This window comes from Bufo gargarizans, chromosome 4 (genome assembly GCF_014858855.1).
Source record: "Bufo gargarizans isolate SCDJY-AF-19 chromosome 4, ASM1485885v1, whole genome shotgun sequence".
Lineage (NCBI taxonomy): Eukaryota > Metazoa > Chordata > Amphibia > Anura > Bufonidae > Bufo > Bufo gargarizans.
This window is the reverse complement of record NC_058083.1, coordinates 187,322,836-187,347,595: the sequence shown is the minus strand read 5'-3', so window position 1 is coordinate 187,347,595 and position 24,760 is coordinate 187,322,836. Positions and strand designations below refer to the sequence as shown.

At 47.4% G+C, this 24,760-nt stretch overlaps 1 protein-coding gene across 1 annotated transcript in view; it reads left to right on the top strand.

Annotated features, from left to right (window-relative positions):
- The window catches only part of MCCC1 (methylcrotonyl-CoA carboxylase subunit 1), a 67,693-nt gene that overhangs the window by 17,642 nt on the left and 25,291 nt on the right, over positions 1 to 24,760 (top strand). The window contains exons 8-10 of the mRNA XM_044290827.1: positions 4,114 to 4,225; positions 4,724 to 4,805; positions 24,145 to 24,272. Of these exons, the coding sequence (XP_044146762.1) occupies positions 4,114 to 4,225; positions 4,724 to 4,805; positions 24,145 to 24,272 (322 nt within the window). The remainder of the gene's footprint in view (positions 1 to 4,113; positions 4,226 to 4,723; positions 4,806 to 24,144; positions 24,273 to 24,760) is intronic.

Here is a 24,760-nt window from a genome sequence, read left to right as displayed (position 1 = left end):
TTCTTCCCTCAAGCGCCATGCATACACCCTCACTGACTGGGGTCGTTTTCTCGCTGGTAAGTTGCTGGCCGCGTGCATGACCCCCTTCCATGGTGGGATGCTTGCAACTCACTAAATCCACTGCCGGCCATATACATGTTCCCCCTTCCGTGGGCGGTGTACGGCACTTTTTCTGGATTCGCTGCCGGCCGTGGGCATGTCTCCTTTCCTCAGGCAACATACACACACTCTCACTGACTGTGTTTGTTCTCTCGCCAGTGTGCTGCTGGCCAGGTGCCTGACCCCCATCCATGGCGGGGTGCTCGCATTCTCCCTGGTTGCAATACTGGCCATGGGCATGGCTCCCCCTTCTGGGCAGCATACTGCACTCTCACCAGATACGTTGCTGACCTCTAAGATGGGTGGAATGCTTGCACTCCCATTGGATACGGTGCTGGCCTTGTGCGTTACCACCCCTCATTCCAGGGTGGACTTTTTGTACGCTCACAGGGCTCACAACTGTCCTTGTATATGCTGTGCTGGACTAATGTACTTGTCCCCATTCATTGGCGGAGTAGTTGTACTCTCACAAAATTCGGTGTTTGGTGGATTATTGCACACTCACTTAATGCTAGGGTTACCCTGTGCATGTCCCCTTTTCACTGGGTGGACGTCCTGCTGGATGCGGTGTGGCCATGTGCATGGCCCTCTTCTGGGCGGAATATGGTATGTCTTACTTCTCTGAAGTAGGTGCTGGTCTTGGGCATCACCCCCTTGTGGGGCGGGCTTTGCACGCTTACTGCCCGCAATGTTTGCCAAGTGCATTGCCCTCTCTTCTGGGCGGACTGCTTGCGTTCCGTCGCATGCCATACTAGTCTTGTGTATGTCCCCCCTTCCGGTTGCACTTTGCCCTTCCGTGGATTCTGTGGGACTCTGTGGCTGGCCCTCCTTGCTGTATGACTATTTCGCAGTGGGCGGACGCTCTTCTGCACTCTGTGCGTTGTTGGGCCGTGTATGCCTTCTCCTTCCGTAGGTGGGTTGGCTTTCTCACTGCTTATGGGGCTGCTTGTACGTATGCCTCCATTCTTCCTGCGACTTGACGTTTTTCTCTTGGGATACGGTGATTGCCGCCGGCCTGGAACTCTTCTCTGAAGAGATCTTTCTGTTCACCTGGCCTGGACGGGCTCTATTGCTCTCTACTGCAGCGAGCTGGGTGGTATCCATTCTCTGTTCGGAGGGTATATTGGTGTTTCCGTTGTGACGGTATCCACCATATTCGTTGGCCCTTCCGCCTGGGGAGTGTTTGTGGTTCCTAGATGCGTACCCATTAGTTACCCTGTGGCATTGCTTCCCAGCGCAAGCGGTCACATGGTCGAGAGTGCTGTCTCCAGCGTCCCTCGCAGTCTACGTTGGCTCTGGCGGGATTACGGTTCCCTCGCCTGTTGCCATTCCTCCTCTTGGATGCGTTTTGGTTTGAGTCCTTCCTGTTGGCACCCTCCGTGCTTCAGTTTGTTTTGCTACCAGGTTCTAGCCGCTCTTTTCGAGCAGGTCGCCCAACTTCTCTTGGTTGCTCGATTACCCAGGTCTCAGGGACCTCCACTTTCGATTCGTTAGGGTATTCGCCTTCTGCGAATTGGTGAGCCGGACATCTCGGAGTAGCGGAGTTCTGCCTTTGAGCGGTCCTGTGGCTTCCCTGTTGCCCACTCCTCCTTGCGGTTGGGGGGTGTCATCCGTCTTCTCGGCTATTTTTTCTCTCGACGGCTCTGTTTTGGCTTCTCCTGGGTCAGTTTTACTCCGATGTGGCTTCTGCCCCGGCCAGGCTTCAGGGGCTGTTCCTTCACTGCCCTCCCCCCTGGGGAGACTATGGTTGTTCATATGGATGGTCCCGGTGTTCCTTATGACCTCGTACTGTCTCCATTGTTCACACTGGCTGTACTAGCTGTGTGCCTATTACCGGGTTTGCCGCATTCTGTCCTCCCGCTGGGTGCAGATTACTTTTACCATTCTGGGTGATGGTCCTGCTTGGACTTTACCTTCTCGGTAACCTGGCGGGCCTACTTTCTTCTGTCAAGATTGCCCTTCAAGCCCCCACACCGGGACTGTAGAACACCTTCCTGTGGTGGCTGCAACGACAAGGGCTTTAGCCTGACTTGTCCTGGAGTCTGTTGGAAACTGGCCGGGTCCCTTTCGGTTCCTTCCGTTTGTCCATCTGCTCCCCCACTCCGCGTGGATTCGGGACGGCGTTGCTCGGGGGCCGACGGGACCAGTTTTCCCAACCTTTTTGCCCGTGTCACTGATTTGCGCTTACTCGCATTGGATTTCCTCCCGTCTGCCCTGACGAGTCCAGCGAGCACACTAGTGTTCGCTCCCGGCCGTGCTTCGTCCAGGTTCTGTTGTCTGACTTAGGGTCTTCCCTGGGGTTCTTTAGGAAGCTGGGCATTCACCCAATTCTGCCTTTCTCTTCCCGTGATTCGGTCTTCTCCAGTCTGGCCTGGACCTGCGACTGGGACTCTGTTACTTGAAGTGTCTGCAGTTTTTTTTTGCTTGGACATCTGACTCTTGTCGACGCTCGGTCTCTTGTTTCCAGGAGGTCCGCGCCAAGGTTAACGGCTCCTGGGTGCTTTCCTCCGCTTTAACCAAATGGCTATTGCTGTGGTTACTGCTCAAGGGCAGGGTTCTGTTTTTTTGGTGTCACCGTTCATTTCACCAGAGCGGTTGGTGCCTCCGGGGCCAGAGGCATTGGACTTCAGCCATGTCATTGTGCAGGGTGGCCACGGTCTTCCTTGCACTCTCTTACCAGGTTCTCCTGAGTGCGTACTCTGGCTTCGGCGGCGGCTGCTGCCTTGGGCCGCCTGGTTTTTGCAGGTGGCGTTTCCTTGCTGCCTTCGGGTGCTTCGCCTTGGTGCTGTGGTCCCTCCCCTCTTGGACTGCTTTTGAACGTCCCAAGGTCTTCTGTGTCCCCCAAGGAAATTGGGCGAGAAAACGAGATTTTTGTATAACTTACCAGTAAAATCTCTTTCTCGCTCTTTCCTTGGGGGACACAGCACCCACCCATTCATTGGTTTTTTTCTACACGGTTTCCGAGTTTTGTTTACCCGTTGGGTAGTTGGCTTGTTGTTTCCACTTGTTGGACTTTGCCTTTTCTCACTACTTGGACACGCAACTGGCAGTCTCTCTCTCCAGGCTGGGGGTATAGCTGATGGAGGAGGGGCTTAACAGTTTTCACTTAGTGTCACGCCTCCTAGGGAGATGAGCTATACCCAAGGTCTTCTGTGTCCCCCAAGGAAAGAGCGAGAAAGAGATTTTACTGGTAAGTTATACAAAATCTCGTTTTTAGAAAACTTTTGTTTATTTATTGAAGAGGAAAAACTAAAATCTTGCATTGACATAAGTATTCAGAGCCTTTACTCAGTAATTAGTTGAAGCACCTTTGTCAGCGATTACAGCTCCAGTCTACTTTGGTACGATGCCACAAGGTTTACACATCTAGATTTTGGTATTTCCTGCCATTCTTTTCTGCAGATCCTCTCAAGCTCTGTCAGGTTGGATGGGGACAGTCAGTGGACAGTCATTTTCAGGTGTCTCCATAGATGTTAGAGCTCTCGCTGGGCCACTCAAGGACATTCACAGAATTGTCCTTAAGCAACTCCTATGTTGTCTTGGCTGTGTGCTTAGGGTCATTGTCTAGTTGGAAGGTAAACCTTCGACCCAGTCTGAGGTCACGAGCACTCTGGATTAGGTATTTATTAAGAATATCTTAGTATTTTTCTCCACTAAGCTTTCTCTCCAATCCTGACCAGTCTCCTTGTCCCAGGCACTGAAAAACACCTCCACAGCATGATGCTGCCACCTCCACATCTTCAGTGTAGGGATGGTATTGGGCAGGTGATGAGCAGTGCCTGGTTTCATCCGGACATGTTGCATAGGTTTGAGACCAAATACTTCAATCTTGGTTTCATTAGACCAGAGAATCACGTTTCTTAAAGTCTGGGAGTCCTTTAGTGTTTTTTTTTTACATATGAATGAGCACTGAGGTGTGTTTTTCAGACTTTTTGTTATTGTGCATATGATTTGCCAGACTATATTTGAAAAAAGATCTGAATCTATTTAATGTATTTTTTTTTTTTGTGCCAGACATGTAGAAGTCCAAGTGTTTGGTGACCAACATGGAAATGCAGTTTATTTATTTGAGCGGGACTGCAGTGTACAGAGAAGACACCAAAAAATCATTGAGGAGGCCCCTGGGGTAAGCCTGTTCTTCACTGGAAGATTGTATAACTGAGTCATAGATGACAAGTGCTAAGAACAAATTCATAGATTTAAGAAAAATATTCTTTATAGACAGTACATACAGTTATTGCATGTTGGAGAACTATTGGACCTAATAGATAAGCTATTGGACCTAATAGATAAGCACTACAATAAACTTTCAGTCCCACTGTTATATAAAAAGTGAAAGGGAGTTTGTGTGTAACAGTTCTGTGCCGTCATATGGCAGATCCTAATTGTTCTTAACTGATCCCATTGACTTACAATGGGTCTATCGGGTTTCTTTTTACTGGTCAGAATGGCATAGCATAAGACATTGTATTTCCCATTATAACAGAACCATGATGGAAATCTAAACAGCATCTGTTTCTTCCTTTGGAAATATTTTTGAAATCGGTTTTGTGTGTGCACATAGAGGATGCATAATCCCTGCCAATAAGGGAAAAATAATTTTTCTAAACTGAAATCTTTTTAGCCTGGAATTAGTCCCGAGGTGAGGAAGAAACTTGGAGAAGCCGCTGTGAAAGCTGCAAAAGCCGTGAACTATGTGGGTGCAGGTATGTCTGTATGTAAGATGTATATATCATATGGAGTTCCTGTAGTTTTCAACATTGGTGGTATGAATCCATATGTTGTTGTACTTGGTTGAGTGCGTGGTTTCTATATAGGTTTAGCCGATACAATGCCCCTCTCCCCGACCGAGCATATTGATGACGGCCACGTTGTAGCTGCCAAAACGTCTTTTTTGATGATAAGGTCCCAACAGGTGGACTGCCTCTGATCACACATCGATGACACAACCCCTCATACGGTTCTTCACCCCTTTATTGCAACCTAGTCTTTCTCGCTCATATCATTGGGGGACACAGGAGACCATGGATATAGCTGTTGCTGCCACTAGGAGGCGACACCAAGCAAAAAAGTGTTAGCTCCTCACAGCTATACCCCTCCTGCATACACTGGGCTAATCAGTTTTAGCTTAGTGTCTGTAGGAGGCAGACCTCCCTGCTTTGCAGGGCTCCTAACTGCCATTTTCTATTTTTATTTTACCTTTTAATCTCTTTCGGTACGGGAAACAGAGACCTTTGTTTATCCAGGGAGGAGGGCTGGTGTCTGTTCCCCTCACCGCCCAACCACCCCCAAGAAGAAAAAGTGGACCAGGGCAGCCCAGCTCCCCTGCATCCCGCCAGCCATGGAGTCACCTGCATTTCTGCAGTCTCCCCCTCCACTCCAGCCTCCCTACCACCTTGATGCTTGTGGCTGAGGAGGTGACCCTGCTGGTACCCCGAGGGGGGTGGTGAAGAGAAGAGGATGAAGATAGGGTGAATATTGACCACAGGGTAAGTATAACCCCCACCATCCACCACCATCCCACTCACTCCACTCCCTCATATCCCCATTGACCTGGGTTCCTCTTCCTATTTTAATTGGGTGCTTGCCTCGTCCCCTCCTCTCTTCGCCCCCCACCCCACCCCCGCAGGCTCTACCTGCCCTCCGGGGCCTGCTGATATTCTTTCAAGTGGCCACATCCATTCCTGGTGTGGCCACTGCGTGTCACCGCCAGATATGCCCATCCCAGGTTTCGGGCAGTTCCACGGCCGGTCTCCCATCCCTCCGTTCTGTCCAGAAGTGCTTCCGGGCGGCCCACGCCTACACGAGCCCACCACTTGCTGGGCCGCAACTTCCAGGCTGAGTTACGGGGGCAGGAACGGCCGCCCAGGTGTAAAAATGTTGTGTCCTTGCGCTAAGTCCCGCCCCCTGTCTCATGGGGGACAGAGTGAAAGGCAAAAAAAAGAAAAAAATGTAACCCTCACTGGGGCTTAACATGGTATTAATTCATCAAATACGTATTTAAAGATACTGGATAAACTTCAAATATGTGAGTTAAAAAAAAAAGAAAATTCCCATTTAGCCCCTGGTGCATTTCCAGCACTGTACGGGTGCCTACTATAGTGTTTAACCCCTTTTACAGATGGCATATATGCACTACCTTTCACCGTTCCGCTCATAGGCATTGGTTTTGGTACATACTGTTGTTTTACCCCCTTATCAGGCGGAGTAATTGCAGTGAATACTGTACGTGCTTTAGCATTCCCTGCCCTCAGGCAGGGTAATCGCACTATAACTGGTGGCGGTGCCCTGGTAGCATAACCCCTTTCCGCCAGCAGAGTACTTGTAGTACCGGTGAATACCGTACACCCTGTAGCATTACCCCTTTTCATGGGTGGAGTAATTGCACTACCATTGGATGCTGTAAATGCTGTAGCATTACCCCTTTTCCATAGGTGGAATAATTGCACTACCACTGGATGCTGTACAGGCTGTAGCATTACCCTCCTTCCATAGGCGGAGCGGAGTAATTGCACTACCACTGGATGCTGTACAGGCTGTAGCATTACCCTCCTTCCATAGGTGGAGCAGAGTAATTGCACTACCACTGGATGCTGTACAGGCTGTAGCATTACCCTCCTTCCATAGGCGGAGCGGAGTAATTGCACTACCACTGGATGCTGTACAGGCTGTAGCATTACCCTCCTTCCATAGGTGGAGCGGAGTAATTGCACTACCACTGGATGCTGTACAGGCTGTAGCATTACCCTCCTTCCATAGGCGGAGCGGAGTAATTGCACTACCACTGGATGCCTTACAGGCTGTAGCATTACCCTCCTTCCATAGGCGGAGCGGAGTAATTGCACTACCACTGGATGCTGTACAGGCTGTAGCATTACCCTCCTTCCATAGGTGGAGCAGAGTAATTGCACTACCACTGGATGCTGTACAGGCTGTAGCATTACCCTCCTTCCATAGGCGGAGCGGAGTAATTGCACTACCACTGGATGCTGTACAGGCTGTAGCATTACCCTCCTTCCATAGGCGGAGCGGAGTAATTGCACTACCACTGGATGCTGTACAGGCTGTAGCATTACCCTCCTTCCATAGGCGGAGCGGAGTAATTGCACTACCACTGGATGCCTTACAGGCTGTAGCATTACCCTCCTTCCATAGGTGGAGCGGAGTAATTGCACTACCACTGGATGCTGTACAGGCTGTAGCATTACCCTTCTTCCATAGGCGGAGCGGAGTAATTGCACTACCACTGGATGCTGTACAGGCTGTAGCATTACCCTCCTTCCATAGGCGGAGCGGAGTAATTGCACTACCACTGGATGCTGTACAGGCTGTAGCATTACCCTCCTTCCATAGGCGGAGCGGAGTAATTGCACTACCACTGGATGCCTTACAGGCTGTAGCATTACCCTCCTTCCATAGGCGGAGCGGAGTAATTGCACTACCACTGGATGCTGTACAGGATGTAGCATTACCCCTCTTCCATAGGTGGAGTAATTGCACTACCACTGGATGCCTTACAGGCTGTAGCATTACCCTCCTTCCATAGGCGGAGCAATTTCACTGCCACTGGATGTTGTGAATCCTGTTGCGTTAACCCCTTACACAGGTGGAGTGATATCATAACTAGAGTTGAGCGAACACCTGGATGTTCGGGTTCGAGAAGTTCGGCCGAACATCCCGGAAATGTTCGGGTTCGGGATCCGAACCCGATCCGAACTTCGTCCCGAACCCGAACCCCATTGAAGTCAATGGGGACCCGAACTTTTCGGCACTAAAAAGGCTGTAAAACAGCCCAGGAAAGAGCTAGAGGGCTGCAAAAGGCAGCAACATGTAGGTAAATCCCCTGCAAACAAATGTGGATAGGGAAATGAATTAAAATAAAAATTAAATAAATAAAAATTAACCAAAATCAATTGGAGAGAGGTTCCATAGCAGAGAATCTGGCTTCCCGTCACCCACCACTGGAACAGTCCATTCTCAGATATTTAGGCCCCGGCACCCAGGCAGAGGAGAGAGGTCCCGTAACAGAGAATCTGTCTTCATGTCAGCAGAGAATTAGTCTGCATGTCATAGCAGAGAATGAGGCTTCACGTCACCCACCACTGCAACAGTCCATTGGCATATATTTAGGCCCAGCACACACACAGGCAGAGGAGAGAGGTCCCGTAACAGAGGATCTGGCTTCATGTCAGCAGAGAATCAGTCTGCATGTCATAGCAGAGAATCAGGCTTCACGTCAGCCACCACTGCAACAGTCCATTGTCATAAATTTAGGCCCAGCACCCAGGCAGAGGAGAGAGGTCCCGTAACAGACAATCTGGCTTCATGTCAGCAGAGAATTAGTCTGCATGTCATAGCAGAGAATGAGGCTTCACGTCAGCCACCACTGCAACAGTCCATTGGCATATATTTAGGCCTAGCACACAGGCAGAGGAGAGAGGTCCCGTAACAGACAATCTGGCTTCATGTCAGCAGAGAATCAGTCTGCATGTCATAGCAGAGAATGAGGCTTCACGTCACCCACCACTGCAACAGTCCATTGGCATATATTTAGCCCTAGCACACAGGCAGAGCAGAGAGGTCCCGTAACAGACAATCTGGCTTCATGACAGCAGAGAATCAGTCTGCATGTCATAGCAGAGAATGAGGCTTCACGTCACCCACCACTGCAACAGTCCATTGGCATATATTTAGGCCTAGCACACAGGCAGAGGAGAGGTTCATTCAACTTTGGGTAGCCTCGCAATATAATGGTAAAATGAAAATAAAAATAGGATTGAATGAGGAAGTGCCCTGGAGTCCAATAATATATGGTTATGGGGAGGTAGTTAATGTCTAATCTGGACAAGGGACGGACAGGTCCTGTGGGATCCATGCCTGGTTCATTTTTATGAACGTCAGCTTGTCCACATTGGCTGTAGACAGGCGGCTGCGTTTGTCTGTAATGACGCCCCCTGCCGTGCTGAATACACGTTCAGACAAAACGCTGGCTGCCGGGCAGGCCAGCACCTCCAAGGCATAAAAGGCTAGCTCTGGCCACGTGGACAATTTAGAGACCCAGAAGTTGAATGGGGCCGAACCATCAGTCAGTACGTGGAGGGGTGTGCACACGTACTGTTCCACCATGTTAGTGAAATGTTGCCTCCTGCTAACACGTTGCGTATCAGGTGGTGGTGCAGTTAGCTGTGGCGTGTTGACAAAAGTTTTCCACATCTCTGCCATGCTAACCCTGCCCTCAGAGGAGCTGGCCGTGACACAGCTGCCTTGGCGACCTCTTGCTCCTCCTCTGCCTTGGCCTTGGGCTTCCACTTGTTCCCCTGTGACATTTGGGAATGCTCTCAGTAGCGCGTCTACCAACGTGCGCTTGTACTCGCGCATCTTCCTATCACGCTCCAGTGCAGGAAGTAAGGTGGGCACATTGTCTTTGTAGCGTGGATCCAGCAGGGTGGCAACCCAGTAGTCCGCACAGGTTAAAATGTGGGCAACTCTGCTGTCGTTGCGCAGGCACTGCAGCATGTAGTCGCTCATGTGTGCCAGGCTGCCCAGGGGTAAGGACAAGCTGTCCTCTGTGGGAGGCGTATCGTCATCGTCCTGCCTTTCCCCCCAGCCACGCACCAGTGATGGACCCGAGCTGCGTTGGGTGCCACCCCGCTGTGACCATGCTTCATCCTCATCCTCCTCCACCTCCTCCTCATCCTCGTCCTCCTCGTCCTCCAGTAGTGGGCCCTGGCTGGCCACATTTGTACCTGGCCTCTGCTGTTGCCAAAAACCTCCCTCTGAGTCACTTCGAAGAGACTGGCCTGAAAGTGCTAAAAATGACCCCTCTTCCTCCTCCTCCTCCTCCTCCTGGGCCACCTCCTCTTCCATCATCGCCCTAAGTGTTTTCTCAAGGAGACATAGAAGTGGTATTGTAACGCTGATAACGGTGTCATCGCCACTGGCCATGTTGGTGGAGTACTCGAAACAGCGCAACAGGGCACACAGGTCTCGCATGGAGGCCCAGTCATTGGTGGTGAAGTGGTGCTGTTCTGTAGTGCGACTGACCCGTGCGTGCTGCAGCTGAAACTCCACTATGGCCTGCTGCTGCTCGCACAGTCTGTCCAGCATGTGCAAGGTGGAGTTCCACCTGGTGGGCACGTCGCATATGAGGCGGTGAGCGGGAAGGCCGAAGTTACGCTGTAGCGCAGACAGGCGAGCAGCAGCAGGATGTGAACGCCGGAAGCGCGAACAGACGGCCCGCACTTTATGCAGCAGCTCTGACATGTCGGGGTAGTTGTGAATGAACTTCTGCACCACCAAATTCAGCACATGCGCCAAGCAAGGGATGTGCGTCAAATTGGCTAGTCCCAGAGCTGCAACGAGATTTCGCCCATTATCACACACCACCAGGCCGGGCTTGAGGCTCACCGGCAGCAACCACTCGTCGGTCTGTTGTTCAATACCCCGCCACAACTCCTGTGCGGTGTGGGCCTGTCCCCCAAACATATGAGTTTCAGAATGGCCTGCTGACGTTTACCCCGGGCTGTGCTGAAGTTGGTGGTGAAGGTGTGTGGCTGACTGGATGAGCAGGTGGAAGAAGAGGAGGAGGAAGCCGAGAAGGAGGAGGTGGCAACAGGAGGCAAAGAATGTTGCCCTGCGATCCTTGGCGGCGGAAGGACGTGCGCCAAACAGCTCTCCGCCTGGGGCCCAGCTGCCACTACATTTACCCAGTGTGCAGTTAGGGAGATATAGCGTCCCTGGCCGTGCTTACTGGTCCACGTATCTGTGGTTAGGTGGACCTTGCTACAGATGGCGTTGCGCAGTGCACACTTGATTTTATGGGATACTTGGTTGTGCAGGGAAGGCACGGCTCTCTTGGAGAAGTAGTGCCGGCTGGGAACAACATACTGTGGGACAGCAAGCGACATGAGCTGTTTGAAGCTGTCTGTGTCCACCAGCCTAAATGACAGCATTTCATAGGCCAGTAGTTTAGAAATGCTGGCATTCAGGGCCAGGGATCGAGGGTGGCTAGGTGGGAATTTACGCTTTCTATCAAATGTTTGTGAGATGGAGAGCTGAACGCTGGCGTGTGACATGGTTGAGACGCTTGGTGACGGAGGTGGTGGTGGTGGTGTTGGTGGTACATCCCCTGTTTGCTGGGCGGCAGGTGCCAACGTTCCTCCAGAGGCGGAGGAAGAGGCCGAGGCGGCAGCAGCAGAATAGGCCGAGGCGGCGGCAGCAGCAGAAGAGGTAGCAGGGGGAGCCTGAGTGACTTCCTTGGTTTTAAGGTGTTTACTCCACTGCAGTTCATGCTTTGCATGCAGGTGCCTGGTCATGCAGGTTGTGCTCAGGTTCAGAACGTTAATGCCTCGCTTCAGGCTCTGATGGCACAGCGTGCAAACCACTCGGGTCTTGTCGTCAGCACATTGTTTGAAGAAGTGCCATGCCAGGGAACTCCTTGAAGCTGCCTTTGGGGTGCTCGGTCCCAGATGGCGGCGGTCAGTAGCAGGCGGAGTCTCTTGGCGGCGGGTGTTCTGCTTTTGCCCACTGCTCCCTCTTTTGCTACGCTGTTGGCTCGGTCTCACCACTGCCTCTTCCTCCGAACTGTGAAAGTCAGTGGCACGACCTTCATTCCATGTGGGGTCTAGGACCTCATCGTCCCCTGCATCGTCTTCCACCCAGTCTTGATTCCTGACCTCCTGTTCAGTCTGCACACTGCAGAAAGACGCAGCAGTTGGCACCTGTGTTTCGTCATCATCAGAGACATGCTGAGGTGGTATTCCCATGTCCTCATCATCAGGAAACATAAGTGGTTGTGCGTCAGTGCATTCTATGTCTTTCACCGCTGGGGAAGGGCTAGGTGGATGCCCTTGGGAAACCCTGCCAGCGGAGTCTTCAAACAGCATAAGAGACTGCTGCATAACTTGAGGCTGAGACAGTTTCCCTGGTATGCATGGGGGTGATGTGACAGACTGATGGGGTTGGTTTTCAGGCGCCATCTGTGCGCTTTCTGCAGAAGACTGGGTGGGAGATAATGTGAACGTGCTGGATCCACTGTCGGCCACCCAATTGACTAATGCCTGTACCTGCTCAGGCCTTACCATCCTTAGAACGGCATTGGGCCCCACCATATATCGCTGTAAATTCTGGCGGCTACTGGGACCTGAGGTAGTTGGTACACTAGGACGTGTGGATGTGGCAGAACGGCCACGTCCTCTCCCAGCACCAGAGGGTCCACTAACACCACCACGACCATGTCCACGTCCGCGTCCCTTACTAGATGTTTTTCTCATTGTTATGGTTCACCACAACAACAAATATATTATTTGGCCCAATGTATTGTATTCAAATTCAGCGGGATATAAATTTGAGGCTTAGTATTTAGGCGCTGGGTGACCGGTATGGATTTAGTGACAGAATTAGACTTGGAAATGCACAGAAGCGTGTGTGTGTGAAGTTATTCTGAATGACCCAATGTGCACCTTGAATATTATATACCCTTTTAGGGATAGATTTCAAATAGCTCTGATATAGCAGAAACCACTAAATTATGAAATTGCTAAATTGGGAATTGTATTTCAACCCAGAACAAGAAATGTGCTTGAACGGACACTAAATAACTCGCCCAGCTACAGCACTAAGGACAGATTTAGCTGGATATAAATTTGAGGCCTAGTATTTAGGCGCTGGGTGACAGGTATGGGTTTAGTGACAGAATTAGACTTGGAAATACACAGTAGCGGGTGTGTGTGAAGTTATTCTGAATGTCCCTATGTGCACCTTCAATATGATCTACCCTTTTAGGGATAGATTTCAAATAGCTCTGATATAGCAGAAACCACTAAATTATGAAATTGCTAAATTGGGAATTGTATTTCAACCCAGAACAAGAAATGTGCTTGAACGGACACTAAATAACTCGCCCAGCTACAGCACTAACGAGAGATTTAGCAGGATATAAATTTGAGGCCTAGTATTTAGGCGCTGGGTGACAGGTATGGGTTTAGTGACAGAATTAGACTTGGAAATACACAGTAGCGGGTGTGTGTGAAGTTATTCTGAATGACCCAATGTGCACCTTGAATATTATATACCCTTTTAGGGATAGATTTCAAATAGCTCTGATATAGCAGAAACCACTAAATTATGAAATTGCTAAATTGGGAATTGTATTTCAACCCAGAACAAGAAATGTGCTTGAACGGACACTAAATAACTCGCCCAGCTACAGCACTAACGAGAGATTTAGCTGGATATAAATTTGAGGCCTAGTATTTAGGCGCTGGGTGACAGGTATGGGTTTAGTGACAGAATTAGACTTGGAAATGCACAGTAGCGGGTGTGTGAAGTTATTCTGAATGTCCCTATGTGCACCTTCAATATGATCTACCCTTTTAGGGATAGATTTCAAATAGCTCTGATATAGCAGAAACCACTAAATTATGAAATTGCTAAATTGGGAATTGTATTTCAACCCAGAACAAGAAATGTGCTTGAACGGACACTAAATAACTCGCCCAGCTACAGCACTAAGGACAGATTTAGCTGGATATAAATTTGAGGCCTAGTATTTAGGCGCTGGGTGACAGGTATGGGTTTAGTGACAGAATTAGACTTGGAAATACACAGTAGCGGGTGTGTGTGAAGTTATTCTGAATGTCCCTATGTGCACCTTCAATATGATCTACCCTTTTAGGGATAGATTTCAAATAGCTCTGATATAGCAGAAACCACTAAATTATGAAATTGCTAAATTGGGAATTGTATTTCAACCCAGAACAAGAAATGTGCTTGAACGGACACTAAATAACTCGCCCAGCTACAGCACTAACGAGAGATTTAGCAGGATATAAATTTGAGGCCTAGTATTTAGGCGCTGGGTGACAGGTATGGGTTTAGTGACAGAATTAGACTTGGAAATACACAGTAGCGGGTGTGTGTGAAGTTATTCTGAATGACCCAATGTGCACCTTGAATATTATATACCCTTTTAGGGATAGATTTCAAATAGCTCTGATATAGCAGAAACCACTAAATTATGAAATTGCTAAATTGGGAATTGTATTTCAACCCAGAACAAGAAATGTGCTTGAACGGACACTAAATAACTCGCCCAGCTACAGCACTAACGAGAGATTTAGCTGGATATAAATTTGAGGCCTAGTATTTAGGCGCTGGGTGACAGGTATGGGTTTAGTGACAGAATTAGACTTGGAAATGCACAGTAGCGGGTGTGTGAAGTTATTCTGAATGTCCCTATGTGCACCTTCAATATGATCTACCCTTTTAGGGATAGATTTCAAATAGCTCTGATATAGCAGAAACCACTAAATTATGAAATTGCTAAATTGGGAATTGTATTTCAACCCAGAACAAGAAATGTGCTTGAACGGACACTAAATAACTCGCCCAGCTACAGCACTAAGGACAGATTTAGCTGGATATAAATTTGAGGCCTAGTATTTAGGCGCTGGGTGACAGGTATGGGTTTAGTGACAGAATTAGACTTGGAAATGCACAGTAGCGGGTGTGTGAAGTTATTCTGAATGTCCCTATGTGCACCTTCAATATGATCTACCCTTTTAGGGATAGATTTCAAATAGCTCTGATATAGCAGAAACCACTAAATTATGAAATTGCTAAGGCTACTTTCACACTAGCGTTCGGGCGGATCCGTTCTGAACGGATCCGCCCATAATAATGCAGACGGAGGCTCCGTTCAGAACGGATCCGTTTGCATTATATTAGCTAAAAAAAGCTAAGTGTGAAAATAGCCTGGGACGGATCCGTCCAGACTTTCAATGTAAAGTCAATGGGGGACGGATCCGCTTGAAGATTGAGCCACATTGTGGCATCTTCAAACGGATCCGTCCCCATTGACTTACATTGTAAGTCTGGACGGATCCGCACGCCTCCGCACGGCCAGGCGGACACCCGAACGCTGCAAGCAGCGTTCAGCTGTCCGCCTGTCCGTGCGGAGGCGAGCGGAGCGGAGGCTGAACGCCGCCAGACTGATGCAGTCTGAGAGGATCCGCCTCCATTCAGACTGCATCAGGGCTGGACGGCTGCGTTCGGGTCCGCTCGTGAGCTCCTTCAAACGGAGCTCACGAACGGAAACCCGAACGCTAGTGTGAAAGCAGCCTTAATTGGGAATTGTATTTCAACCCAGAACAAGAAATGTGCTTGAACGGACACTAAATAACTCGCCCAGCTACAGCACTAAGGACAGATTTAGCTGGATATAAATTTGAGGCCTAGTATTTAGGCGCTGGGTGACAGGTATGGGTTTAGTGACAGAATTAGACTTGGAAATGCACAGTAGCGGGTGTGTGAAGTTATTCTGAATGACCCTATGTGCACCTTGAATATTATATACCCTTTTAGGGATAGATTTCAAATAGCTCTGATACAGCAGAAACCACTAAATTATGAAATTGCTAAATTGGGAATTGTATTTCAACCCAGAACAAAAAATGTGCTTTGACGGACACTAAATAACTTTCCCAGCCACAACAGGACAGCGGTAACGAGAGATTTAGCGGGATATAAATTTGAGGCCTAGTATTTAGGCGCTGGGTGACCGGTATGGATTTAGTGACAGAATTAGACTGGGATATGGCCAAAAAATAACCACACTATTGCTGGTTAAATGCACTTGGTGATGGGCGCAGCTTGCCCCTGATGTAGTATATGGCCAAAAAATGAACAGACTATTGCTGGTTAAATGCACTTGGTGTCACAGCTTGACCAACCACACAACTGAGGGTTAAATGCACTTGGTGACGGGCGCAGCTTGCCCCTGATTTAGTATATGGCCAAAAAATGAACAGACTATTGCTGGTTAAATGCACTTGGTGTGATAGCTTGACCAACCACACTACTGAGGGTTAAATGCACTTGGTGTGACAGCTTCACCCTGATGTAGGCTTTAGCCAAAAAACAACCACACCATTGAGGGTTAAATGCACTTGGTCGCAGCTTGTGCTGGCGCACCACAAGACACAAAATGGCCGCCGATCACCCCAGAAAAATGTGACTGACAAACGGTCTGGGCAGCCTAAAAACAGTGAGCAATTGAGGATCAGCAGCTCAATGATCCACAGCTGCAGATCGATCAGTTAATCAAGTCCTTTGGAGGAGTTAATCTGCCTAATCTCGCCCTACTGTCGCAGCCGCAACCTCTCCCTACGCTAATCAGAGCAGAGTGACGGGCGGCGCTATGTGACTCCAGCTTAAATAGAGGCTGGGTCACATGGTGCTCTGGCCAATCACAGCCATGCCAATAGTAGGCATGGCTGTGATGGCCTCTTGGGGCAAGTAGTATGACGCTTGTTGATTGGCTGCTTTGCAGCCTTTCAAAAAGCGCCAAGAAAGCGTCACAAAAGCGCGAAGAAAGCGACGAACACCGAACCCGAACCCGGACTTTTACGAAAATGTCCGGGTTCGGGTCCGTGTCACGGACACCCCAAAATTCGGTACGAACCCGAACTATACAGTTCGAGTTCGCTCATCCCTAATCATAACCACTGGTCATGCTATATACTGTTGCAGATTAATTGCACTTCTGGATACTGTATCTCATTGCTGCCTCCACAGGTGAAGTGCTTCCACGCACATTTGAATATTGTGACTACCACGGCACACAAAATGGTGCTGCTTGCATTAGATGGGGTGCCTCCTATCATATTCCTTCCCCTCCACAGGGGGGCGTAATGGCACTACTACTAGATACATTATATCGTATCCCATTACCTCCTTTCACAGTTTGGGTAATCACGCTGACAGGTGCAATGATTACACCAACATTGGATACTGGGACCACTACGCCACAGTGGAGCATTGGTCCTAGCACCGGACCTTCTGCAGGTAGAGTTTTCACGCTAATGGGTGGTATGCCATAGCAAAGCTTTGGTCCCAGCTCTGTCTCTGTTCTTCTCGTCATATTCCTACCCTTTCTCAGGAGGGGTATTAGCAAGAGACAGTACCTACTATTGCCTTACCTTCCTCGGCAGGTGGAATACGGGGCAACCACTGGTTACTGCTCTATGTCCACATTATCCCTTTCATTAGTTAGATATTGGCATTGAGCGCTTACGTGGTGGCCTCTGCTTGCTCTGGGGTTCCTTACAACACAACCTTTCTTGTGTTGGAATCCACTCTACAATGGTAGTCATTGTCTCCCCCCCCCCCCCCCCCAATAGGTGGAGCATCTGCACTGGCACAGAATACTGTGGTTGCTTCCACATCCACCCGTTTAGCGGTTTTGTGCATTTCACTGACTCTGTATACTGTATCCATGGCCAGCTCTCCTCCTCCTCTGGTGGAGTATCTATGCTAGCACTACACACCATGAGATATGGCCTCCCCCACAGTCAGAGTTTTGCCTAGCCACTGTGGCTACTGCTGCATGGCCTCCCCCTCGGGTGGAGTGGCACACAAGCACTAGGTGCAGTGTTCTCTACGGTATGGCTCCATTATCAGGTGGAGTATTTGCGGTATATATATATCCTATGTCTACAGCTGTATGGTTCCTTTCTCTGGTGTAGTACCTGGGTTCACTCGGAAAGCTGTCATGGCACCCCTGTTGCTTCCTTCTTTGCTTGGTGCATTTGCACCAGATATTGGGGCTGTAGTTTCTACTCCACACCTTGTTTCAGCCCTATCTTTGTATGCAGTAGTTTCTACAGCATCCCCCTTTCTATAGGTTAACCTTGGGGTGATGAATGTATAGATATTTCCACACAGGCCGTTTTCCTGTTCAATTTATGCTACTTATGGAGGCCGTGGCACTGACAGGCATCATCTTCGCTGGCACTTGGTGCCTCACCTTACACGTCCATTCGTTCGTGATGGCACTGGTTATCCGCATTACGTTCATCTCCAATCAGGTTTTGAGCAGTAGCATGGGATGCTATAGCTAATAAATCCCTCACTTCTGGGGTACACTAGAATGGGGTTCTTCAGCTGGTGTAACCCCCTTGTTCTTGTGGTGCTCATTTACGGTAGTATTTCCTTTACAAATGGGTCATTGGCGCTAACATTTGACACCGTGACAGCTTCAGCATTGCCTCTCAAGTACGGGCTCTGACATGTCTAGTTGTAGCGGACATTCCTATTCAGCCCACATACAGTGACTTGCCTACATTTCTCCTCTCCAGATGAGCAGTTGTGCTGTCGCTTGTTGTCACAGCTAATGGATGATTTGTTGCTGGAACGCAACACCCTTCCTACTGTATGCCTTTCCACGAAGCGATTGGTTACACACCCAAGCTACTATTTCTGTTTACCCAACCAGTATCCATATTCCCTGGGGTTGGTGTATTATTGCTCTGGAGTACGCGCACTGCAGCTACTTCTTTTTCTCTGCTACTTCTGTGGAGTTGGACCTTGCCATTACACTCCTCTTAAGTCGGAGTTTTCTCCCGTCTCTGGCCACTTTGGACATTCCCCGACCCCTGACATTTTTTACGTGGGCATTACTTCAGCCTGCTGGTTGCATTGGCCGGTCCAAGCTGTTTTTTTTTTTTTTTTTGTGGTGCATCAGGCGGCTTCTCTTGCGGGAGAACTTACGACGAGCCTCTGCGGCTCTGGGGGCATCCTCCTACCATATTACTTCTACTTTGGGAGTTTTTACTCTTTTTGCAGAAGTTTACACAGTGGTTCCTAAAAAAAAGGCTTATCCTTCTTGTGGATATTCTGTGCTGCTATCCACGTTTTGTGAAGTATCTCTAGCCCTTTGGCTTTGTTTAACTGGACTTTTCTCTTCTGCCCAGTCTAAGTCACTGCATCCTTTACGCTCACTGGCTGGCCTTCCTGGTTCATGCTCTTCCTGTCCTGTTCAGGGTTTCTGTGCATCCTCTTACCGCAGTTCAGTGCGGGTCTTTGCTTTGATCTTTTGTTCCCTCCCCATGGTACTGCTTTAGAACGTCCCATGGTCTCCTGTGTCCTCCAATACGAGCGAGAAATAGGATTTTTTTGTACTTGCCTGTAAAATTATTTTCTCGCTGAGTTCATTGGGGGGACACAGCACCCACCCAGTGAGTGCATTGCTGGATCTTCCAGATGGGTCCCACCTGTCCTCGGTTCTGACCCATCTTCACTTCTCTTCTTATTCTTGCTTTCTGTTGGCTTCTCCTGGCTGCTCCTACTGCTTTTGTACAAAACTGATTAGCTCAGTGTATGCAGGGGGGTTATAGCTGAGAGGAGAAGCTAACACTTGTTTTGCCTAGTGTCGCCTCCTAGTGGCAGCAGCAGCTATACTCATGGTCTCCTGTGTCCCCCAATAACCTCAGCGAGAAAAGCATTTTACAGGTAAACACAAAAAAATCTAATTTTTTTGTATTGGCAGAAACAAACCTAGATTTAAAGTTCCAGTGGATGCTTGATTGAGAGACTAGGCAGATGTCACAGCTTAGATAGGTCCCACAAAGCTTCATTGTGTGGATTCCACTTGTCCACAACCCTTGCAGGTCCTTCTGGCTCCAAAATATAGGCGAGGGCTTGTAATACTGTTGCACTTTTTTGTCTGTGGCACTGCACTTTGTTTTAGTACAATGCATTTGAAAAGTCTTCCCCCAATAATCTACACTCAGTACTTCATGTTGAGAAATTGAAAACCGAATTTTAGACATTTTTGGAAAAACTAATGGGGTCATTTATCAAACTGGTGTAAATAGAATTGGCTTAGTTGCTTATAGCATCCAGGCAGATTCCACCTTTAATTTTTGACAGCTCCTTTAGAAAATGAAAGGTGGAATCTGGAATCTATGGGCGACTAAGCCAGTTCTACTTTACACCAGTTTGATAAATGACCCCATACATTTTGCATAGACAAGTATTCAGACCCCTTACTATGACATTTGAAATTTAGCTCTGGGGGTTTTCTGTTTCTCTTGATCATCTTTGAGATGGTTTTTACACCTTAATTGGAGCCCACCTGGGGTAAATTCAGTTGATTGGACATGATTTGGCTCTTCCTAGGGCTGGCTGCCTCACCAAAGTGAGTAATTGAGGGAGAAGGTTCTTGGTGAAAGCGGTGACCAAGAACCTAATGGTCACTCTGGCTGAGCTCCAAAGATCCTGCATGCATATGGAAGAAAATTCGAGAAGGTCAACCATCACTGCAGCTCTTCACCAGTCTGGGCCTAAAATAAGCTTCTCCTCAGTAAAAGACACATGAAAGCCTGCCTGGAGTTTGCAAAAAGCACTTAAAGGGAATCTGTCACCTATTTTGACCATATAAAACCGTTTACATAGCAATGTGCAATAAATTACCTTCTTACCTACATGTGTCTTCTTTCTTTTATTCAACTTTTCATTCTTATAAAAAAGCGATTTGTCTAATATGCAAATGAGGTTCCAAGATGCCCAGAGGGGCGTTATTACTCTGCTCTAGTGCCCAGTAACGCCCCCTGCAGTGCCCAGCCGGCCTTTCTTCCAAGCCCAGAAAGCCTCCTAAGAAATAAATGTCCTCCCACATACTTGCCTAATGGCGCCGCCCCCTCCACTACATCATTTAATTTACTGATTGCACCATCGTGCTTCCTCCTCTCTTGGCCTACGGTGCCGCCCCCTCCCGATTACGTCATTTAATTTATTAACTTTATCGGGCGTTCCTTCCTCCTCTCTTGGCCTACGGTGCCTCCCCTTCCCATTACGTCAGTTATTTTATTCATTGCACCAGACCTCCTTCCTCCTCTCTTGTCCTCCGAAATCCCACGCAGGCGCAGTATCGGTGAGTGCCTGCATGATTCTCCTGTTCCAGAGGGCAACAGCCTCAATAGTGTCACTGGGTATGCGCCAAGGGGTGGCGCCGTAGGCCAAGAGAGGAGGAAGGAACGCCCGATGAAGTGAATAAATTAAATGATGTAATCGGGAGGGGGCGGCGCCGTAGGCCAAGAGAGGAGGAAGCACGATGGTGCAATGAATAAATTAAATGATGTAGTGGAGGGGGCGGTGCCGTTTGGCAAGTATGTGGGAGGACATTTATTTCTAAGGAGGCGTGCTGGGCTTGGAAGAAAGGCCGGCTGGGCACTGCAGGGGGGCGTTACTGGGCACTAGAGCAGAGTAATAACGCCCCTCTGGGCACCTTGGAACCTCTTTGCATATCAGACAAATCGCTTTTTTATAAGAATGAAAAGTTGAATAAAAGAAAGAAGACACATGTAGGTAAGAAGGTACTTTATTGCACATTGCTATGTAAACGGTTTTATATGGTCAAAATAGGTGACACATTCCCTTTAACCACTTCACATCTGGGCCATTTGCCTCCTTCCTGACCAGGCCTAATTTTGCAAAACTGACATATCTCACTTTATGTGGTAATAACTTTGGAACGCCTTTATTTATCCAAGTCATTCAGAGATTGTTTTCTCGTGACACATTGTACTTCATGATAGTCATAAATTTGAGTCAAAATATTTCACCTTTTATTTATGAAAAAATCCAAAATTTACCCAAAAATTTTAAAAATTCGCAATTTTCTAAATATCAATTTCTCTGCTTTTAAAACAGAAAGTGATACCTCATAAAATATTTATTACTTAACATTCCCCATATGTCTACTTTATGTTGGCATCATTTTGGAAATGTCATTTTATTTTTTTAGGACGTTAGAAGGCTTAGAAGTTTAGAAGCAATTCTTAAAATTTTTAAGAAAATTGCCAAAACCCACTTTGTAAGGACCAGTTCAGGTCTGAAGTCACTTTGTGGGGCCTACATAGTGGATACCCCCATAAATGACCCTATTGTAGAAACTACACCCCTCAAGGTATTCAAAACCGATTTTACAAACTTTGTTAACCCTTTAGGCGTTCCACAAGAATTAAAGGAAAATGGGGATCAAATTTTTAAATTTCACTTTTTTGGCAGATTTTCCATTTTAATCAAATTTTTTCTTTAACACATCGATGGTTAACAGCCAAACAAAATTCAATATTTATTAGCCAGATTCTGCGGTTTACAGAAACACCCCACATGTGGTCATAAACTGCTGTATGGGCACACGGCAGGGCGCAGAAGAAAAGGAACTCCACATGGTTTTTAGATGCCATGTCCCATTTGAAGCCCCCTGATGCACCCTTACAATAGAAACTCCCAAGAAGTGACCCCATTTTGGAAACTAGGGGATAAGGTGCCAGTTTTATTAGTACTATTTTTGGGTACATATGATTTTTTGATCATTCATTATAACACTTTATGGGGCAAAGTGACCAAAAATTGGTTGTTTTAGCACAGTTTCTATTTATTTATTTTTACAGCGTTCACCTGAGGGGTTCAGTGAAGTGACATTTTTATAGAGCAGATTGTTACGGACGTGGCGATACCTAATATGTATACTTTTTCTCATTTATTAAAGTTTTACACAATAATAGCATTTTTGAAACAAAAAATTATGTTTTAATGTGTCCATGTTCTGAGAGCTATAGTTTTTTTATTTTTTGAGAGATTTTCTAATGTAGGGGCTCATTTTTTGCGGGATGAGGTGACGGTTTTATTGGTACCATTTTGTGGGACATATGCGTTTTTGATCACTTGGTGTTGCACCTTTTGTGATGTAAGGTGACAAAAATTGCTTGTTTTGACACTGTTTTTTTTTTTTTTTTTTTTTTACGGTGTTCACCTGAGGGGTTAGCTCATGTAATATTTCTATAGAGCTGGTTTTTACGGACGCGGCAATACCAAATATGTCTATTTTATTAAAAAATTTTCTATTTTTAACATTTTTTTTTTATCCCTTACTTGGGGACTTTTTATTTTTTTACTTGTGAAACTTTTTTTTATTTTATTTTTTCAACCCTTTATTTTTTATTTTACACTTTTCGTCCCCCATAAGGTCATACAAGACCTCTGGGGGACATTTACTTCACGTTTTCATTTTTTTTTTCACTGTTTATTTCTCCTGTAACTGGGGCTGACATAGTAGCCCCAGTTACAGGAGAAATGCACCCCCCAGAGAGGCTGTACAGCGCAATACAGCGCTGTACAGCCTCAATGCAGGGCTGATCGAGGTCTGTGAAAGACCTCACACAGCTCCTGCATGTTCCGGTCCCGGCGGTCACATGACCGCCGGGCCGGAACAGGAAGCGCATAGCGCTTCCTGCTCTGCATACACAGCGCTCGGTGAGCGCTGTGTATGCAGCGATCCAGAAGGCAGGGACACCTGGGCACTGTCCCTGCCTTCTCTCTGGGTTGCCCTGCTGTCACTGACAGCGGGCAACCCGATCAGCAGCTGCACGATTAGCGTGCAGCTGCAGTTTCTGAACGGACGTTTTAAAACGTCCATTCAGAAATAGAGATCCACCCATAGGACGTTTATATCCTATGGGCGGACGGAAAGTGGTTAAAGGACTCTGACTGTGAAAAATAAGATTCTTTGGTCTGATGAAACCAAGATCAAACTTTGGCCTCAATTCTAAGCTTCATGTCAGGAGGAAACCAGCATTGCTCATCCCCTGCCCAATGCCATCCGTACAGTGAAGCGTGGTGGCACCATCATGCTGTGGGGTGTTTTTCAACAGAGAAGAATTGCAGAAAATCCCCAAATCTAGATGTGCAAACCTGGTAGCATTGTACCCAAGAAGACTGGAGGCTGTATTCACTGACAAAGGTGCCTCAACTAAGTACTGAGCAAAGGGTTTGCATACTTATGTACTTTCCTTTTTAATAAATTAGCAAAGATTTTGAACATTCTGTTTTCATTTTCTCATTATGGGGTATTGAGTGCAGAATGATGAGGAAACGCTGCAACATAACAAAATGTGAAAAACGTGAAAGGGTCTGAAGAATTTCCAAATGCTGTGTAATATTTGGTTTACAGCGCAGCACCGTTCTCTGCTATTTGCCCAGTGCTTCCTTGTTAGTAAGTGCTTGGCAAATAGAGGAGAACCATGCTGCAGTGATCTGCACTGACACAGATACTGATCAAGGCATTCTAACTAAACGGGGACATGCCAGGCAAAAATGGCATCAGAAAACGCCTCTAAAAATCTTTGACAGTAACGTGATGAGAAATACTAAATATTTTTCCCAATTTATATTACAATTTCCTTAAATTCATGCTTTTAGGAACTGTAGAATTTATTATGGATTCAGAACACAATTTTTACTTCATGGAGATGAACACACGTCTGCAAGTAGAGCACCCAGTCACGGAGATGATCACTGGTACTGACCTTGTAGAGTGGCAGCTGCGGGTGAGACGCATGTGTTTTTAATGGAGGAAATACAGTATTGTAGCTGTATAAACTTCATGTATTACTTCACAGTATTGTTTTCCGTATCTGTTTATAGTTGCTCTCAGGAAAGGCAAAAATGAGGAGATGTAGATTAGGTTGGTTGACTTTAGCTTTCGTTATTGCATACTATGTAAGTTTATTTGTAATATCTTAAGGAAATATCTGCTAAGCAAATATCTGCCAATCTTGATTTCTTCAGCTACAAAAGAATTGTACATGAAAAAAGCAAAGCGTATGTAGAAACAAATAAGGAACATACTTCTTAATCAGGTCGTATCCATTAGATGAATGTTGTCTGATCTGGCCATTCATCTAATTTTATGGGGGCTTCCCAACTCCCTCATACATGTCCAGCATCTGCCATTGGGGTTGAGAAGGAATTAGGAATTCAACATGCTTTTTGTTCTCAGGGGAGATAAGCTGCCTAGAGGTCAGCAATACCTTTT